At 46.0% G+C, this 17061-nt stretch overlaps 1 protein-coding gene across 1 annotated transcript in view; it reads right to left on the bottom strand.

Annotated features, from left to right (window-relative positions):
• The window catches only part of Ankrd50 (ankyrin repeat domain 50), a 31704-nt gene that overhangs the window by 8494 nt on the left and 6149 nt on the right, over positions 1-17061 (bottom strand). Inside the window, exon 3 of the mRNA XM_005343922.2 lies at positions 3008-3237. Coding sequence (XP_005343979.1) covers positions 3008-3237 — 230 coding nt within the window. The remainder of the gene's footprint in view (positions 1-3007; positions 3238-17061) is intronic.

The following is a 17061-nucleotide window of genomic DNA, read 5'->3' on the forward strand; positions in this document are numbered from 1 at the left end:
ACACACACACACACACACACACACACACACACACACACACACACACACACACACAGAACTCAGTCTGTCCGCTGACCACCAACCTTGAGAACTGAAAATGACTTCACTTATTTATTGGGGGGCTGGGGATGGAAATGAGCCCCACACTCATGTAGGTGACATTCCCAGAGCCAAAGCCTTCTCTTTTGAGTGAAAGTCTCTCACTGGCCTGGAACTCACCATGTATGCTAGGCTGCCTGGCCAGTGAGCCTCAAAGGCCCTCCTATCTCTGCCTCTCCAGTAGGGAGCTTATCACACCCTGCTTTTTTATGTGGGTCCTACAGCAGGTGCTCCACCAATGAACCATCTACAGGCCTATTAAACCACTTTTCTATCTTTGGTAAAATATTTCAGTGGGTATGACACTGCTTGGCATTGGCTAAACAAATGGGCTTGAGTCTCTTCTACAGTCAGTGCACAGTCGGTACTCTAATAGGGCCTGCCCCCATGCTTACAAACAGGAGTTCACATGGTCAGAACCCTTCTGGGATCCCAGTCTGTGCTCACACAGTGAGCACCCTGTTTTCACAGAGACCACATCCTACTGAGAGGATGGCTAGTAAATACACACATGCGGTCCAGACAAATTTTCAGTGATACTGCATTCATGAAAGAAATGAAACCAGACAGAGTGACTGTGCAGGAGGGAGCCACAAATAAACAAGAATGGAGATCTGGGTGGTCACCTAAGTGGAAAGATGGCAAGAAGTTCAAGGGATGAGCATTTAGCAGAACATCATACGCAAACTGTAATGCGGAAGAGGCAACCTGACTTTGCAAACGCTGGCTGAAGACCATGCAGAGGGAGCCCTCACGCTGAGGCAGGCATGGGAATCACTGCGTGCATGGAAGACTGTAATACAGCAGAAGTAACCCAGGACCATGATGGTCACACTTTCTAACTCAGCAAGTCCAATCGGACTGGAGGACAGACGGTCATTGACCAAGCCGTTCTGCAACTGAAGTTGAGTATCTCATCCAAAATGGTTGGGATGGGAAGTAGTTACATCTTCTCAGATTTGGAATATCTGCTTATACGTAAGGAGAACAGAACCCACCTCCCAGCGCAGAACCCATCTGTGTCACATGAACATTATCCACACATCCCGAAGTGCAGGTGATATTTTAAGTACCACACAAAACACAATCTCGACCTGGAATTCTCCTTGGATGCACTCAGTTTTTTGGATTTTGGAGCATTGTGGACTTTAGGGGTCAGATGAGATCAGCCCGCAGTGAAAGCACAAGAAAAATCAGATGCCAAGGAATAGAGGACGAAAGGGATGAAGAGGAGGCCTGTCGTCTCACTGGATTTCTGTTACTGTGATGAAACACTATGACCAAAAACAACTCGGGAAGGAAGGGTTTATTTCATCTCATAGCTTGTCCACCATCATCCAGAGAACTCAGGGCCGGAACCTGGAGGCAGGAGCTGACCCAAGAGACCACCAAACAACACTACTTACTGCCTTATTACCTGTCTTGCTCAGCCTGTTTCCTTTATATAACCTGGGACCATCTGCCTGGGGGTGGCACCAGCCACAGAGGACTGAGCCCTCTAACATCAATCATCCATCCTCCAGTTGCCCTGCATACCTGCCAATCTTGTCTCAGGTTTCAGGTGAGGTTCCATCTCTCCAAAGGTCTCTAGCTAGCACACTTGTTCACAGCCAAGAACACTCAACAGTTGAGGTCAACAACCCAAAGATTTCAGGTCAAAACTGAATTTTATTAACAAATTAAATTGAGATGACTAGAATAAGAGAATGTGTAGGAAGCCCTTACCATGCCTCAGGCACATCTAACCTCAGAGGACCCCACATTACAGACAGGAAATGGGAGGTCAGGCAAGCGGCCTGAGGTCACACAGTCAGCAGTGAGCACTAACACGTACACTTTGTAGTGAGTCATTTGTGCAAACAGAAGGCTATATAGCTTGGGGCTGGAGTGATACTCAGGGGTGATGGCATGCACAGCTTTTGCACGGGAGCTGAGTTTGGTTCCCAGCATCTCCACTGGGTCACTCACAACTGTCTGTAACTCTACTTAGAGGAACTCAAGTTCACACACATGCATATACACTTCAAAATGAAACTTAAAAGTTCATAAGCTATACAGGACACAAAATGAGCTGATGATACTGGGTGACTTGGACAGGGAGAGAAGAGGCCATGCCCTCAGCCATACACAGGAGCTGCGGCACAGCACTGGCTATGGTCACTGCTGTGACCTTATCATGTGCGCTCCTTTTGTCACAACAGGGCTAAGTCGAGCACTTCATAGAATCCAAGGCCACAGCAGTGAAGCGCTGGGTTTAACCCTGTCATGACAAAGGGATGCACGTGAGGACCTCTGGCAGGACTTCAGGGACCACAGGGAGATACTGATCAGTGACCGTTGAGCTGGAAAGTATAGAGACCTACTGAGAAATAGCACAGCTCCTCGCTACGTTAGGTCTTACATGGGAAGTAGGGAAAGAGCGTTTTTTTGTATGTTCACACATTTTTGTGTGTGTACACACATGTGGAGGCCAAGGAATAACTTTGGGTGCTACTCATCCTCAGGAGTCAGCCATCTTTTTTCTGAGACAGTCTAGGCTAGGCTGGTGGGACAGTGAGCTGTAGGGGTCTGACTGTCTGTCTCCCCAGTACTGGATCAGAAGCTTGTGCCAGCACGCCTGGCTAGTTTTGCTGTTGTTTTTGTGTAGGGGGTTTTTATGCATGTATGACAAGTACGTTACTCACTGAATTATCCCCTCAGCCCAGGGAAAGAATTCTGAGAAAAGCTAATGTAAGTGACTCTAGAACACACCATGGCTTATTAACAAGATCCTAAGGTATGGTGGCGAGAGGCTGAGAGGGTGTATGCAGCAGTTAGGCCTCCATCTGCCTACTCTATCCTTAGAAGAAACCCAGCCTGGGCTCGGTCTTAGAACACACAACTCTGGGCGACACGCAGTCTTGCTCACCAGTGAACATTTTAGTGACCGCTCTGCTTTGCTTCCGGGCGGAGCAGAGGAGCAGTAGCCATGGGGGAAAGAACTCGTGGTGACCAGCCAAGAGCTCTGCCACAGTCCCGGAGAGGCTGGGTGATGTCTGCTCCCCTTCCATCACATTGCAGCCTTCGTCCACGGAGTCAACCAGCAGGTAGAGGCTCTGTGAGGGCGGCTTCATCCCCAGGAGCGGAAGCAGCACACACCTGTAAGACAGACAGCCAGAGAGCAGGGCAATGTTACTGACAGGGCACTGGCATTCACAGTATGCATGTTGGCATTATTGGTTAGAATGTCCTAAGAATAGAGATTTCAGATAAAAATGCACCCTCTAAGTAGTTCACTTCCCAATACGATCAGCTTCCAGTACAGTGTGTGCTGTGCACTACCCTGTGCATATGCTCTGACTCAGGGTAATTAAGGGTGGTAGGAACTGGATGAAACTAGATTTCAACACCCTTCACGGTGTTTTGAGTCAGTTTTAAAATGCTTAGATTGTCCTTGTGCTGAAAAGAGACAACTCCGGGGAGCAGGCAGAAACCTATTGTTCTGGTTTGATTTTTGGTCAACTTGACACAAGCTAGGGTCACCTGGGAAGAATGAGCCTCAGCTGAGAAAAACACTCCATTAGCCTGGTCTGTGGGCGAGTCTGGACTGCACTTTCCTGACAATCACTGATGTGGGAGGATCCATCCCAGTGTGAATGACGCCACCCTGGGCAGGTGGTCCTGGGAAGTATAAGAAAGTGGGCAGAGAAAGCCATGATGAGCAAGCCAATAGGCAGCAGTCCTCCATGGTCTCTGAGTCAGTTCCTGCCTCCATGTTCCTGCCTTCAGTTCCAGCCCTGATTCCCCTGAGTGATACTGTCTGGGCCAAACACAGATTAATAAAGGCAGGTTAATTGAGTTATAAGAGCTAGCTGGGAACAAGCCTAAGATAAAGAACAAACTTTCATAATTAATAATGTCTCCGTGTCATTTGTCATTATTTGGGAGCTGGTGGTTCCCAAGAAAAAGCCCAACACAAGAAAGTGCTACTATATACCATCACTGACTCTACATCTGTCAAAATCACAGAACTGTACAAGAGCCACTATTACTACATGAAAACTAAAAAACATTTACATGATATAAAATATGCGAGAAAAATATAACAAGCCTCTTCTGGTAATGTGTCCCTCGGTGTGGGAGTCTGAATTCTCAGTAGTCGGCTGACTCTGTTCTTCACACACTAATGCCGAGCAAGTCGGTACACAGAAAGTCTTTGTTCAAGGGCTAGCCTGGCCAGGGCCTCCAATCCCATCATTACTCCTCAAGCTACCAAGGTCCACCCTGCCCTGGCAGCATGCTGAGCCCAACTACAGGTTTCTGTTTCCAGGCTCTGACCAATAATTGCTACTTACCCATTCCCTCCAACTCTGCGGGCCTGCCTGTGGGCCTATGAACAGGCCCTCTCGTGCCAGAGCCCTCCCTGTATGCCTACTACAACGCATGCTCTCCTCCTCGCCCCAGAGCTCAGCTCAGATACACTCACAGAAGCTCAGATACACTTACAGAAGCCTGCTCACTCTACACCCTGTAAACACACACTGCTCAAATGCCCTTAACAACTAACCAGGTAACCCAAGGAAGCAGTAGTGTAGCATCTACCTTCCTGATCTCTAGGGAAGAGAAGGAATTGCCAGGAGAACTCATCCAGGGCCTCAAGAAGACTTATTTATGTTTGCTGGGTGAATGGATGAGTGGCCTGATATATTTGTAAAACATTTGCTTATAAAGATTTTTATCGCCAGGCGGTGGTGGCTCACGCCTTTAATCCCAGCACTCGGGAGGCAGAGGCAGGTGGATCTCTGTGAGTTCGAGGCCAGCCTAGTCTACAAGAGCTAGTTCCAGGACAGGCTCCAAAACCACAGAGAAATCCTGTCTCGAAAAACAAACAAACAAACAAAAAAAAAAACAAAAAAAAATTTTTATCCCCAAAACATAAAAAGTTCACAACACTCAAGAATAAGATACCTACAACGCCAATACTGACACAGCAGTTTTCTTCATTCCCAAATGTAAACATAAACAACTCTCAGCTGGCTACTGCTGGCTTGTGGAAGTTGGCTTTATGTGACAACTTGACTGGACCACATGATGCCCACATGTGGTCTTCTCTACTTCTGGATGTTTCTAAGGTTCAAAATAGTGGCTCTTATCCAATCAGCCAAAAGCTAACTGCATGACTGCCTGAGTTGGGACATCAGTTTATTCCTTTCTTCAGGCTCAAAAGAAAAATCAGCTGTTTGGGTCTTGAGAACATGAGCTTTGCAACGAGAAATTGCATCACCACTGCCCTGAGGTCTCCTACCTGCTAGCTGCATACCTTACAGTTCTCAGCATACATCACCATGGAGCTGAATTCCTTATAATTAATCCATGCATTACAACTTCTGTGGAGCCTTTTGAGGGCTTACTCTAAAGCCATTTACCTTACTAGTTCTGAGAATGTTCTATGTACTCTGAGGATTTCTATGTGGAATTCTTAATTGGACCTATACAGCATGTTTCTACCACTCTCCCCTTTCTACAGGGAGCTGTGAGGTTACAATACTCCACAGTACTGGGGAAAAGCCTCATTTTGTGATTTCTTTTAGGTTTAGTTCTTGGAATAAACAATTGAAATTATTCCCAGAGAACACACTGGACCTACAAAGGTAAGCAATGTCATATATTGTAAGACAGTATATATTGCTGCAGGGCACCTGTAATCCACAAATTCAGCAGGGCTGTTACAGTCCATGTAACAGTAGGGACTTGACCTTCTCAGCCATTAGAAGTATCCTAAGAAATACCTGAGGCCAACTCTGGGAGTTCAGTTTCAATAAAGCAGAAGCAGAGTGACCTGATCCCTCCATTTCTGACAAATAAACATTTATTCTCATTGTTAGGACACTTTAGGACACGGCTGCTGGTGCAAACCTCAGCCAACATGATTTTGAATGGTCCTGCTGCCCCAATGCTGAGGAGGAAAATACAAATTCTGGAAAAGAGGGCGTGCATGCACGTTTAAGCGCTTAGTTTAAAGGGCATTTACAAAGACACATACTCAGAACTAGTAAGAGAAAAAAACAGCAGATACCAGCAGCTAAAACTGGGACAAGACAAAAAACAAAAAAAACAAACCTAAATCAAAGGATACAATTATTTCAAGTAGGTTGCATTAACTTTAAAAATACATTTTAAAAGGTCAGATCCTGAAGTGACCTACTACAGGACAGTTTATGTCAACTTGAAACAAGCTAATGTCACCTGAAAGGAAGGAACCTCAATTAAGAAAAAAAAAAAGCCTCCATAAGATTGGGCTGTAGGCAAGCCTGCAGGGTATTTTCTTAGTAATTGAGGGAGGGCTGAGCCCATTGTGGGTGCTGCAGTTCCGGGGCTGGTGGTTCTGAGTTCTATAAGAGAGCAGGCTGAGCAAGCCTGGTGAACAAGCCAGTGAGCAGTACTCTTCATGGCTCATCATCATCAGCTCCTGTGCCAGGCTCCCACCCTGACTTTCCTCAGTGATGGACTGTTCCCTGGAAGTGTAAGCTGAAATAAACCCTTTCCTCTCCAAGTGGCTTTGGTCATGGTATTATTATATTTGGCCAACAGTAACACTAACTAGGGCACTCCCCATCCTCGCAACCCTGGTGCTGCTAAACAATTCCTGGTATCTTTATTCACAATAGAGTACCAGAATCCTCTATTAAACCGTGGTGGACAGACATCAAGGCTGCTGATCTGTCTATGAGAGAGTGCGGAAAGCGGGGCAGTCACAAAACTTTGGAGCTCATGCATCTAAAAGCAAACTGTGTCAGCACTTACTCTGTTTCCTATGTAACAGTACTACTGGGTTCTACTACATAAATCTGCGTTTCTGCCCGAGGCTCAGGTCTGTGAGAGAACATGAAAAGGAAAAGGGACAAGGATGGGAAGAGCCAGCGAGGTCCTGTGGACTCCGGACATCGTGGCTCTGCTTTGTTACTTGCTGTTTCCCAGGGAGATTGTGCACATCCGTCTCTCTGAACACTCACATCTGAGCCATCCTTTCTCCGTCAGTGATGAGTGATGCATGACTGGGGTTGTCAGGCAGACTGTCCACTTCTGTTTTAAACGCTACGATCAGACATTCTGACTTGAGGGGCTTGAGGGGATGGCTCAACGGGTAAAGTCCTTACTGCCCAGGTTGAGGACCTCAGTTAGAAACCTCGCAAACCAGGTAAAGTGTGTATCTTGAAACTCAAAACTGAATGAGAAATGGGCCATGAAGATAGAAGATTAAGTTCAAAGGTCAGCTAGTCTGGAGTACACAGTGGCAAACGAGAGAAAAAGGAAACAGACACCAAGGGTGCCCATTGCCCCCTCCACACGCACACCATGGTGTATATAACTTATAAGTGGGCACTAAGCTGTTCTGACTCCAGGGGAGTGTGAAGAACCAAGATCCTCAAGTGTTTAGCACTCAGAATTCCACACAAGACACTGAATTTGGGGCTGAAAGGTCTTCAGGTCACAAGGGCATGCCCTTGAAGAGGTCACTGGGACTCAGGCCTCCTTTTTTCTTTCAATACCCAGCCGTAAGAACAACAGCTGTGCTTTGAACATGCTCCCCCACTGATGGCTAGCATCCCCAACAGAGGCCTAGGGATGGATAATGGGCTCATCTGACCAGAGACCAGAGCTTGGAAAGCCTGAACCCAAATTCAAAGGCCTTTATCTCTGAGCTGCTTTCCCCACAGAATGTCAGAGAGTGACATTACCAGATTACGCACTTTGAATCCTAGAGTCTCAAGTCTCTCTCCTCCCTGTAAAGTTCAGTATCTGATTATTAATCACGTAAGAGCTGATGATCTAGCTCAGTGGTGGGGCACCCCCATGTAGCATGTGTGAGGGTCATTTACCTAGAAGGTTAATGCTAAATCTAGCATGTTCTAGTTGTCTCAGAGGACATACTGACATTTCTACCAAACATTTTATTAATAATCACTCAATTCTGAAAGCAAAAAAACAACAAAACAAAACAAAACCAAAAAACAGCCTTTAATAAAAATGTTTTTTTTCCCCTGGGGGTTTTTATTTGCTTTTTACAGAAGATTAAAAATACTAATAACTTTTATCTTGTCTTCTCTTGGGAAAACAAACTTAGATTGTGTTTTCTTTTCTTAAAAAGTGAATCACCACCCAATAAATGAAAACATTTGTATGGGATGTATGTGTGTCGGGGAGATGATAGTAGCTGGTATTTTCAACCATTCGGGGATAAAACACTATATATTCATTCTCCTAAGCAACTGTAAAAATATTTTGTCTGTATTTTAATAAATAAAGTTTGCCTGAAGATCAGAGAGTAAAACAGCTGCACTGATCGGCCTTACAGACCAGGCAGTGGTGACACACACCTTTAATCCCGGTAGCCACACTAGTTGCCACAGAAACCGGGCGGTAGTGGTGCTCACCTTTAATTCCAGCACTAGAGAGGAATAAATATAAAACAGGAGGAGACAGTTCTCATATACAGTCTCATTCTGAGATTCCTGGAAGCAGGATCGTCATTTCAGACTGAGGTCGAGGTAAGAGCCAGTGGCTGGCTGTTTTGCTTTACTGACCTTCAAGTTGAACCCCAATATTTGTCTCTGGGTTTTTATTAACCACGCTACAATCAACAGTAACAACAGCCATCTGTCGATTAAAACAAGGTCAGTGATTAACCTAACGGGGGAAACCTGTTTCTGAAACCTTAACCAAAGCAAACATGAAATATGATAGCATGAAGAAAAACACACAGCAGTCAAAAACAACTCCAGAAGCTTAGCTCTGAGAGAACTGGGCCCACTCTGCCCAAAGGTGTGCAAGAATGGCCACCTAGACCTGTGGCGAGCACACACATGCAGTCCCGTGGAGGCAGGAACTGAGTGGAAAAACATCTGCACACACATACAGTCCAGTGGAGGCTGGAACCGAGTGGAAAAACATCTGCACACACATACAGTCCCGTGAAGGCTGGAACCGAGTGGAAGAACATCTGCACACACATACAGTCCAGTGAAGGCTGGAACTGAGTGGAAAAACATCTGTGTTAATGCTGGAATCAACTCAGGGTAGTGACTTGTAGTTTCACATTGCTACCCTTATTCAAAGGCAACAATGAGGGCAAGGCATTGCAAGTGGGGGGAGGGGGCGACAGCAAGCAGAATGGTGAGTCTGGGGATCCAGACAGAAGACGGGTGTAAAAGACAGGATGGCCAGAGTGGTCACCCCAGAGCAGACCAGACCTAACTAACACTGATGTCCAAAGAGAAGTAATTTATAAGACAGCCCAAGGACTTAGAAAAGCCAAATTAATATTCACAGGAAAAAAAAAAGCAGGGATGAACTCATTTTAAAGAAACAACACAAGGCACAAATCCATACAATGGGAAAGTTCCATGGCATTCCATGAGTGGTGACTCTGCAGAGTGAACATGGAGAGTGCCATCAGCACAGGGCTGCCTGGGCCACCAGAAAAAGCAAAGGCCAGATTATAACACCTCCATCTATAGAGAGAGAGAGAGAGAGGCGACAAGAAGGCTAGGTGAACCACAATTCCAGGCAACAGGGGCATTTTCCAAGATGGGGACTGGCCTGTTGGTTTCGGGATATCTGAGTGGTCACAGGTGCAGAGCAGGAAGCAGCTGGGCCCACTAAGAGCCTCTGCCAGAAACTGTGCCCATGGGGCCGGTGGAGGTCAGTCAGGTCCACTTCAGAGAGCAGCAAGTCTGAAGTGTCTGCACACAGATTGGCTTTCCCCACAGCGTGTTTGCTAAGTCCTGGTCAGTGTTTACAAGGCTAAGGAAAGTAGGCCAAGTGTGTCTGCAGGCCAGCAGGCCAGCTCTAAGCCTGCCTGCTGGAAAGAGAAGTCTGCTTACTTTAAACACAAACAAAACTCTAGAGAGCTGGAGAAGTCTGAAGTTGAAAAGGGCAGGACGCTACAGAGCTAATCTAAGCATCACCGAGGAAGACCTGAACCTTAGAGCCCCAAGGAGCTGACATGCCTCCATGACCTAGTCAGAAGTGCGGCAAACTATACAGGGCTTTGGCAAGACCACAGAGAGTCCTGATGATAGCCTTCCATTGGCACTGCTGGCCCAAGGAGGGAAAGGTCCTCACTGATAAGAGACACCATTAGGTCACTGCTATCATCCAACACACTGACACATACTTAAAAATTTATTGGGGGGTGGGGGTAGAGGGATGGCTCAGTGGTTAAGAGTGTTTGTTGCTCTTGCAGAGGACCTGATCAGGTCCAGCACTCATGTTGGACTCCAGCTCCAGGAGATTCAACACCATCTTCTCCCCTCTGAAGGCAGTGCACTCACACTCACAAATCCACTTCAGACACACACACAGGCACAAAATGAAAGAATAAAAACAAACCTCTTTTTCCTTTTTATTTTATGTATATGTGTATTTTGCCTGTATGTACGTATATGTACCATGTGTTGGGTGTCGGCTCTCTGGAACTGGAGTTACAGATGGCTGTGAGCTGCCATGTGGATGCTGGGAATGGAACCAGGGTCCTCTAGAAGAGCAACTGCTGAGTCATCTCTTAAGCCTGATAAAATATTTAAAGGAGCTGGCAAGATGGCTTGGTGGGTAAATGCATCTACTGCCAAATCTGAAGGCCTGACTCCAATCCCTGTTGCTACATGACAGAAGAAGGGAACTAACCTCTACACATGTGTCATGGCATGGCCACACACACATGCACACACATATAAATAAATACATGCTTAAAAATTAGGAATATGGATTGGTAGCCTACCAGCAAAAGAAACAACAGATAGCCAGATAACTCCAGGTTATTTCCAGCACTCAGTTCCTGGTCGTCTTCCATTCCACCCTTCACAGCATATCAACCATATAAACACGGCACATGTCAGAAGACAACTCCATTAGAGGCTGCAAACACAGTTCTCCTCTAACTGTGGCCATGGGGGATGCTCGCTTTGCTCTCTTATCCTGGCAGCTTGTTCATCAGACTCCACCCACCTCAACAACAATTTCCAAGGCTCCTTCGTCTCCCTTGAAACAGATGGCACCTCTCTTCATTGCTCCTCCCCTTCTACCCAGTCTTCTCTGTCTTCTGCCAACAGCACACAAGCCCACGGCTCCTCCAGGTTCTGCTAGAGTTGCTCCTGCATCACAGTACAGGCTTTGGTCTCCCAAGTACTGGCCCCTAGGGTTCATTCACGATGCCAGTGGTTGGAGCTTTCTCATGCTGTGGCTATTCGAAGACTTGCTTGGGACTCGCTGCCATGCAAGGTCCTCAAGTTGCAGGACTGCTTTACAAATGACACCTTTGTGCATGCTCCTCTCCTCCTATTGCAGCGATTCCTTCTTATGTCTTAACAACTACTTAATCAGAAAGCCCACCAGGTTCTGAGCCCCATGCTTCTACTCTGCCTGCTCATTTGTGGCCTTAGATGCCAGCAATGTCCCACACAAGCCTCAGCTGGATCTGAATTGCTTGCTCACCTTCTGTGCTTACACGTTAGGGCTCAGCTTTTTCAGAACTCACCCTCCAGTGTCCAGCCCTTGCTGGGCTCCTCCCTTCAGCTTCTATTCTGCAGTAACTCAAACTTCCAGCCTTCCAGTTTTCTAATCGAGATCCCAAGAGCCAGACCGTGGTTTATTTCTGACATAACTCACATTCAGCAAGCTCTCAGTTTGAAAACAAACTCAGAACACACTTCTAGTGGGCCCTTCACTTCTCCCAGGTCCAAGCACCTGCACACGGATGACCATACTGGCCATCTACTGCTTTCCTTGTTTGAACTCATCAGTCACGGTGACCTTATAAAGCCAGACGTCAGATTATTTTTTTGCCGAAAGAGCTTCCAGGGCTTCCAATCTGCTCAAGAGAGAAATAAATGTCCTCACAACATCTAAGGAGCTTTCAGGCTCCTGGCTACTCTGCTTCCCACTGTGAGCTCTCCCCAGCCACACAACCACACCTCTGTTCCTAGACATAAACCAACTCTCCTACCCAGGCCATGACCTTGTACTTGGTATCTCCTGGGCCTAAAGGGCTCCTGTCAAACTTCCTTCTAAACATCTTAAGACAGAGCAGCCCTCTCTACTCTCCCAGCCCTGGCTCCTGCCCTACTTTGCTACCTGTCATTGTAACTTCTATTTGAACCATCTCCTCTAGTTATCAAGAACAGAGCCAATAATCACACAGGACGTTTGCCGCACCTGCTTACCGCATAGCCTAGGACAAGACTCGATGCATTCAAAAAAACAAATGAAGCAAAGTACAACAGCAGCCTCAGCCACACTGCACACCTCAGGCTACTCTCAATAAGACCAGAATGTAGTTCCCAACATCCCAATCAGCTGGCTCACCACTGTGACTCCAGCTCCAAGGGACCCGACTTGTTCTTCTGGCTCTCAGGACATCAACAGTCTTGTGGCATATACACACACAAGCACATATGCATAAAAATAAAGTAAATCCTTAAAATAAAGTCACACAGGAAAATGTTGCCTAATGGTGCTGGCTGCACAACACCATCTGCACAGTGCATCTCTGGGACTCCAGATATCCCAGGTCTCAGACCTCCCAGAGAGGACCAGTGAGGTGAAGAAGGACCTCCTTAGCTGTTCTCACTTTTACTCCCTCTGAATTTGGGAGTATCTGGCGACAGCAGGAAGATGATGTAATTTGTTCATCTACAACTCTGTAATTCATATGTGTAAACGGTCTCACACAAGAAAATGGATTATTTAAGAATCAAATGTGGTTGAGACAATAAAAATTATATCATTGTGACCAATATTAGAATGCTTTATATTAAAACAAGTAGTTGGCTATTAGTTTAATAGTGATTGCTGTTATTATATCTATCCCGAAAAACCATGTACTGCACTTGCTCAAAAAGGTAGGCAAAAAGTCAGTTAAAAATATATAGAATGACTCCCGATGGTGATCATTGAGAGAGAGAGAGAAAGAGAGAGAGAGAGAGAGAGAGAGAGAGAGAGAGAGAAGTGGGGCGGAAAGATGCACAGGACAGCTGAGGGTGGGAGTGTGGCTTGGTGGGAGGGTTTACTAACTTGTGTGATGCCCGAAGTATGGGCCCCAGCACCACAGGAAACAAGAAAATAAGAGGAGAACTGAGCAGGAAGGCTTCCAAAGGCGGTAAAGACACAGACACTAAAGTGACTCCAGGAGGAACGGCCATGCAAAAATGTCTCGGCTGTAACATAACCTATCTCAGGGATGGGAGGAAGGCAGTGTGACTCAAAAGCAAGGAAGGGGTCAAAGCATTTCAGGGCAAGGTCAAAGGACAAGGTCAGCAGGAGAACATTAAAGGCTCTGGTTTTCTTCTCAAGGTGTAAGTGGGGAGGTAACATGACCTGATCTGACACTTTCTCTCATGGCGCAGGGAAGGCTGCCATGGTTCTGGCAATACAGAAGGATTTAGCCATGGTGGGAAGTGGAAACAGGAGGTGCTGCCTTAATCTTGCAGGTGATACAAGTTGCTGACAGACTGAGTATATGGCTGAGTGAAAGAGTGAAATGATTAACCCATGACTCCCAGATTTCTAACGAAAGCGATGATTTCCCATTTGAAATATTCCTTTCTTCTTAGTTTTCCAGTTATTTTCACAATCTTCGTCTGTATCACACACCCTGCCCCCAATGACGAATACGTATACTCTCCTTTGTGTCTATGTATGTGTTTTATCTACTCCAGGCTTGGGGTCAGGTTGCAGATGACCTGTCTCTCCATAACTGTTATCATCTCTGGATCAGCAGGCCAACTACAGCACATTCCCACCACAGTTCCGTTGCTATGGTGATGGCAAGAAGTACCAGAGGGAAAGCCGCACTGAAGCCTCTATTAAGGCCACATCTACCACCATGGCCCAAGCCTCAATCCCGAGAAAATCAGAGGCAGACTTGGCGCTAGACCTCAGTTGCTTCAACTGTAGACTGCAACTCCATAAGGGGTCCCATAATTCTCAAAAAATACTGTGTAACAGTAAAGATTTCCGAATACACCACGATCCAAAATTAGATGGACATAAAACGTGGAAGGAATCCAGGGTGTGTCTGGCAGCTCGCCTGTGCTGCGTCCCAGGACTTCACTGCAGCCTTGGCTCTGAACACGGGACACGGAAACTCCACACTGCACACGCTGTTAGACCAGAGGTCTGAAACATTTCGGCGTAGATTCGGGACCTGCACTGTGAATCACCTTGCATATTGCACAGACAAAGCCTTCTGCTCTTACAGAAACATGGTGGCTAATTGCAGAAAACACAGTCTTTCCGTGCTTTTCTACTTTATTCCTTGTCATGTAAGCAGCAAATCAGGATATCTCTGGATTGTACTTGCAACATGTTGTTTATTTTGTCTTCATTTAATAAATGTGTGACAAGTATGTGATACATGTGCACACACACAGACACATACACAGACAGACACACAGACACACACATACACAGACAGACACACAGACACACACATACACAGACAGACACACAGACACAGACACACACATACACAGACAGACACAGACACAGACACACACAGACACACACACACATACAGAGACACAGTGTTAGAAAAAAGAAAAAGGAAAGATGCCTTGGAAGAGAAGTGATTCTGAACAAAGGTCAGCGAGGGATGGCCAAGTGAATGACAGGTATAGGTCAGGACAGCGAGATCTGGCGACCCATAAGACAGCCGCATTGTTGACCACGTCACTAGATAAGATAGAACCATGTACATCAAGAACATGTGAGGGTGCTTTGTAAGGCAAACCTGAGAGAAACCAAAGAGCCACCAAAGAACAGTCAAAGGGGACTCCACAAGAAAGAACGATGAAAACTGTTCGATGACATCAGCTATGCAAAAAGCAGGTTGAGCTGCAAGCTCAGAGGCTGCCATTCATACACCCAGATCTCCCTGCGAGTATCCCTGACAGAAGTCACTTGCCAGTAAGAACTGTGACAGAGAGGAGGAAGAAGAGGCATTTACAGGCACAAGTTCCAGACTACCTGAGTGCAAGCCTGCAGCTGCCACTCTGGGCGTTACTGACGTATGCAAACAAATGAAACTGTTTGCACGTGAACAGTACAGAGTCAATCAGAGCATGTCAGCCCCACGTGCAGACAGCAGCTGGCTCAGACTCCACATACTGTCAGAGAACCTTCCCTAGGAATGAACAAAAAATTTGAATGTAAATGTTAAATTCTGGAATTGGGTAAAAATATCCCAACCTGTAGGGCACAACTTTCTTCTCTCTGGTCTGAAAGAAAATCAAAGTTATACAAAGCGAACTAAAAATATGGGCACAGGAGCAACACGCTGTGCCAGTGTTACGTAAATGCTGGGATGCCAAGGATGGGAGGAGTTACAGAGAGCACTTGAGGTGGTCAGCTCTGAGTCCACCTCGGAGCAAGAGAACAGATCCGAGGGAAAGTGAGAGGCTTGAAAGAATGCAATGAAGAAATGGCTCCGGGATTAAGGGTGCTGACTATCTTCCAGAGGACCTGAGTTCAGTTCCCAGCACCCACATGGCAGTTCACAACCACCTGTCACTCCAGCTGCATGGGATCCAACTCCCTCTTCTGGCCTCCGCAGACACCTGAACTCATGTGCACAAACCCACACAAACACATGCAACTAAAAATGCTTTTAAAAACAAATAAACATTGTAACCACCTATAACTCTAGCTCCGGGAGCCCTGACTTATTCCAAAGCACATATACATGTATAATTATTTTTTAATTTTTAAAAATAGTTTTTAAAAAGAATGGAAAATGACAGTTATCCTACATAGTATTAGTTATAAAAAACAAGTGATGGAAACAGAGTATTTTGCCATGAGCACACACAAGAGAACAAGAAAGCAGGCCCTCTGCCCTGAGTCCACTGTTGAAGAGAGGTGAGATGAGAGATGGGTACTTAGCTATGAAATTACCTAACGTCAATTCACACAGAGGACTAATAAAATAAAAATCACCATATTAGCCTGCTCTGCATTTAAAACTAGCTTTAACAATACAACATTTTTGTTTCTGTTTTTTAACTCATTCAAAGGCTTCAGCCTTTCAGTTATGTTCGGGGGAAACTTTAGATAGGCAAGCAGCATTAGGCATTCATTAAGTGATAATTACTTAGAGCTGCTGACATCATGCAGAGTGCTAACTAAGCACTTGAGTAGGCAGGAAAAGGTCCTCAGGCATGAATGACATCATGAAGATGGTGAAGAGGTGGGAACAAAGGATGCCTGCATGAGTAAGAGACCCCAGGTAAGAGCACGGGGATGGCAGGTGAAATCAATCACCAGAGAGATTCAGATCTTCGGGGTGGGGACTGATGGCTCAGCTTGAGATTATCTTTCCAAGTCCACTGCCCTTGACCACTGACTAACACACTTCCCTGGTAAACTCTCAGTACCTAGAGCCATTCACCCATCTTTAATATTTCCTCACAATTCTATTCCTTAACACTTAATACCAGAGGGAAAGGGACACCCGCAAGTACCATCCAGAAATAAAGGCAGGGATAGAGATGAAGGCTTCTGGGCACTGTGTCCACCTGAATCTAAAGGACCGGGAAGGCCTCACTGGGAGTTTGTAGCCTAGTGAAATAACATCTGTCCTGCTTCTATGGCACACAGGAGACCTGAAGCTACTGTCCCCAACACCTCACCACAGAGATAGTTACCATTTGCTCAGACATAGCTGGGATTTGCTAACGGTTACAGGGCTGACAGGAAGCCCGGCCTCAACTGTTCCAATACTAGAGAAGAAGCCATGTTGACAGCAAAACACACAGCTCTTTGTAATGAAAACCTGGGGGTCATGGGGGAGGGAGGGGCCAAAGAAAGATAATAGCCATCAGTTCTCAGCACACATAAAAATGAAAGCATTATAAACCTAGGTCCTTTGAGTAACAAACATGAATTTTTTTAAAACCCTGTAAATAGGGCTGGAGAGATGGCTCAGAG

This window comes from Microtus ochrogaster, chromosome 1, assembly GCF_000317375.1.
Source record: "Microtus ochrogaster isolate Prairie Vole_2 chromosome 1, MicOch1.0, whole genome shotgun sequence".
Classification (NCBI taxonomy): domain Eukaryota; kingdom Metazoa; phylum Chordata; class Mammalia; order Rodentia; family Cricetidae; genus Microtus; species Microtus ochrogaster.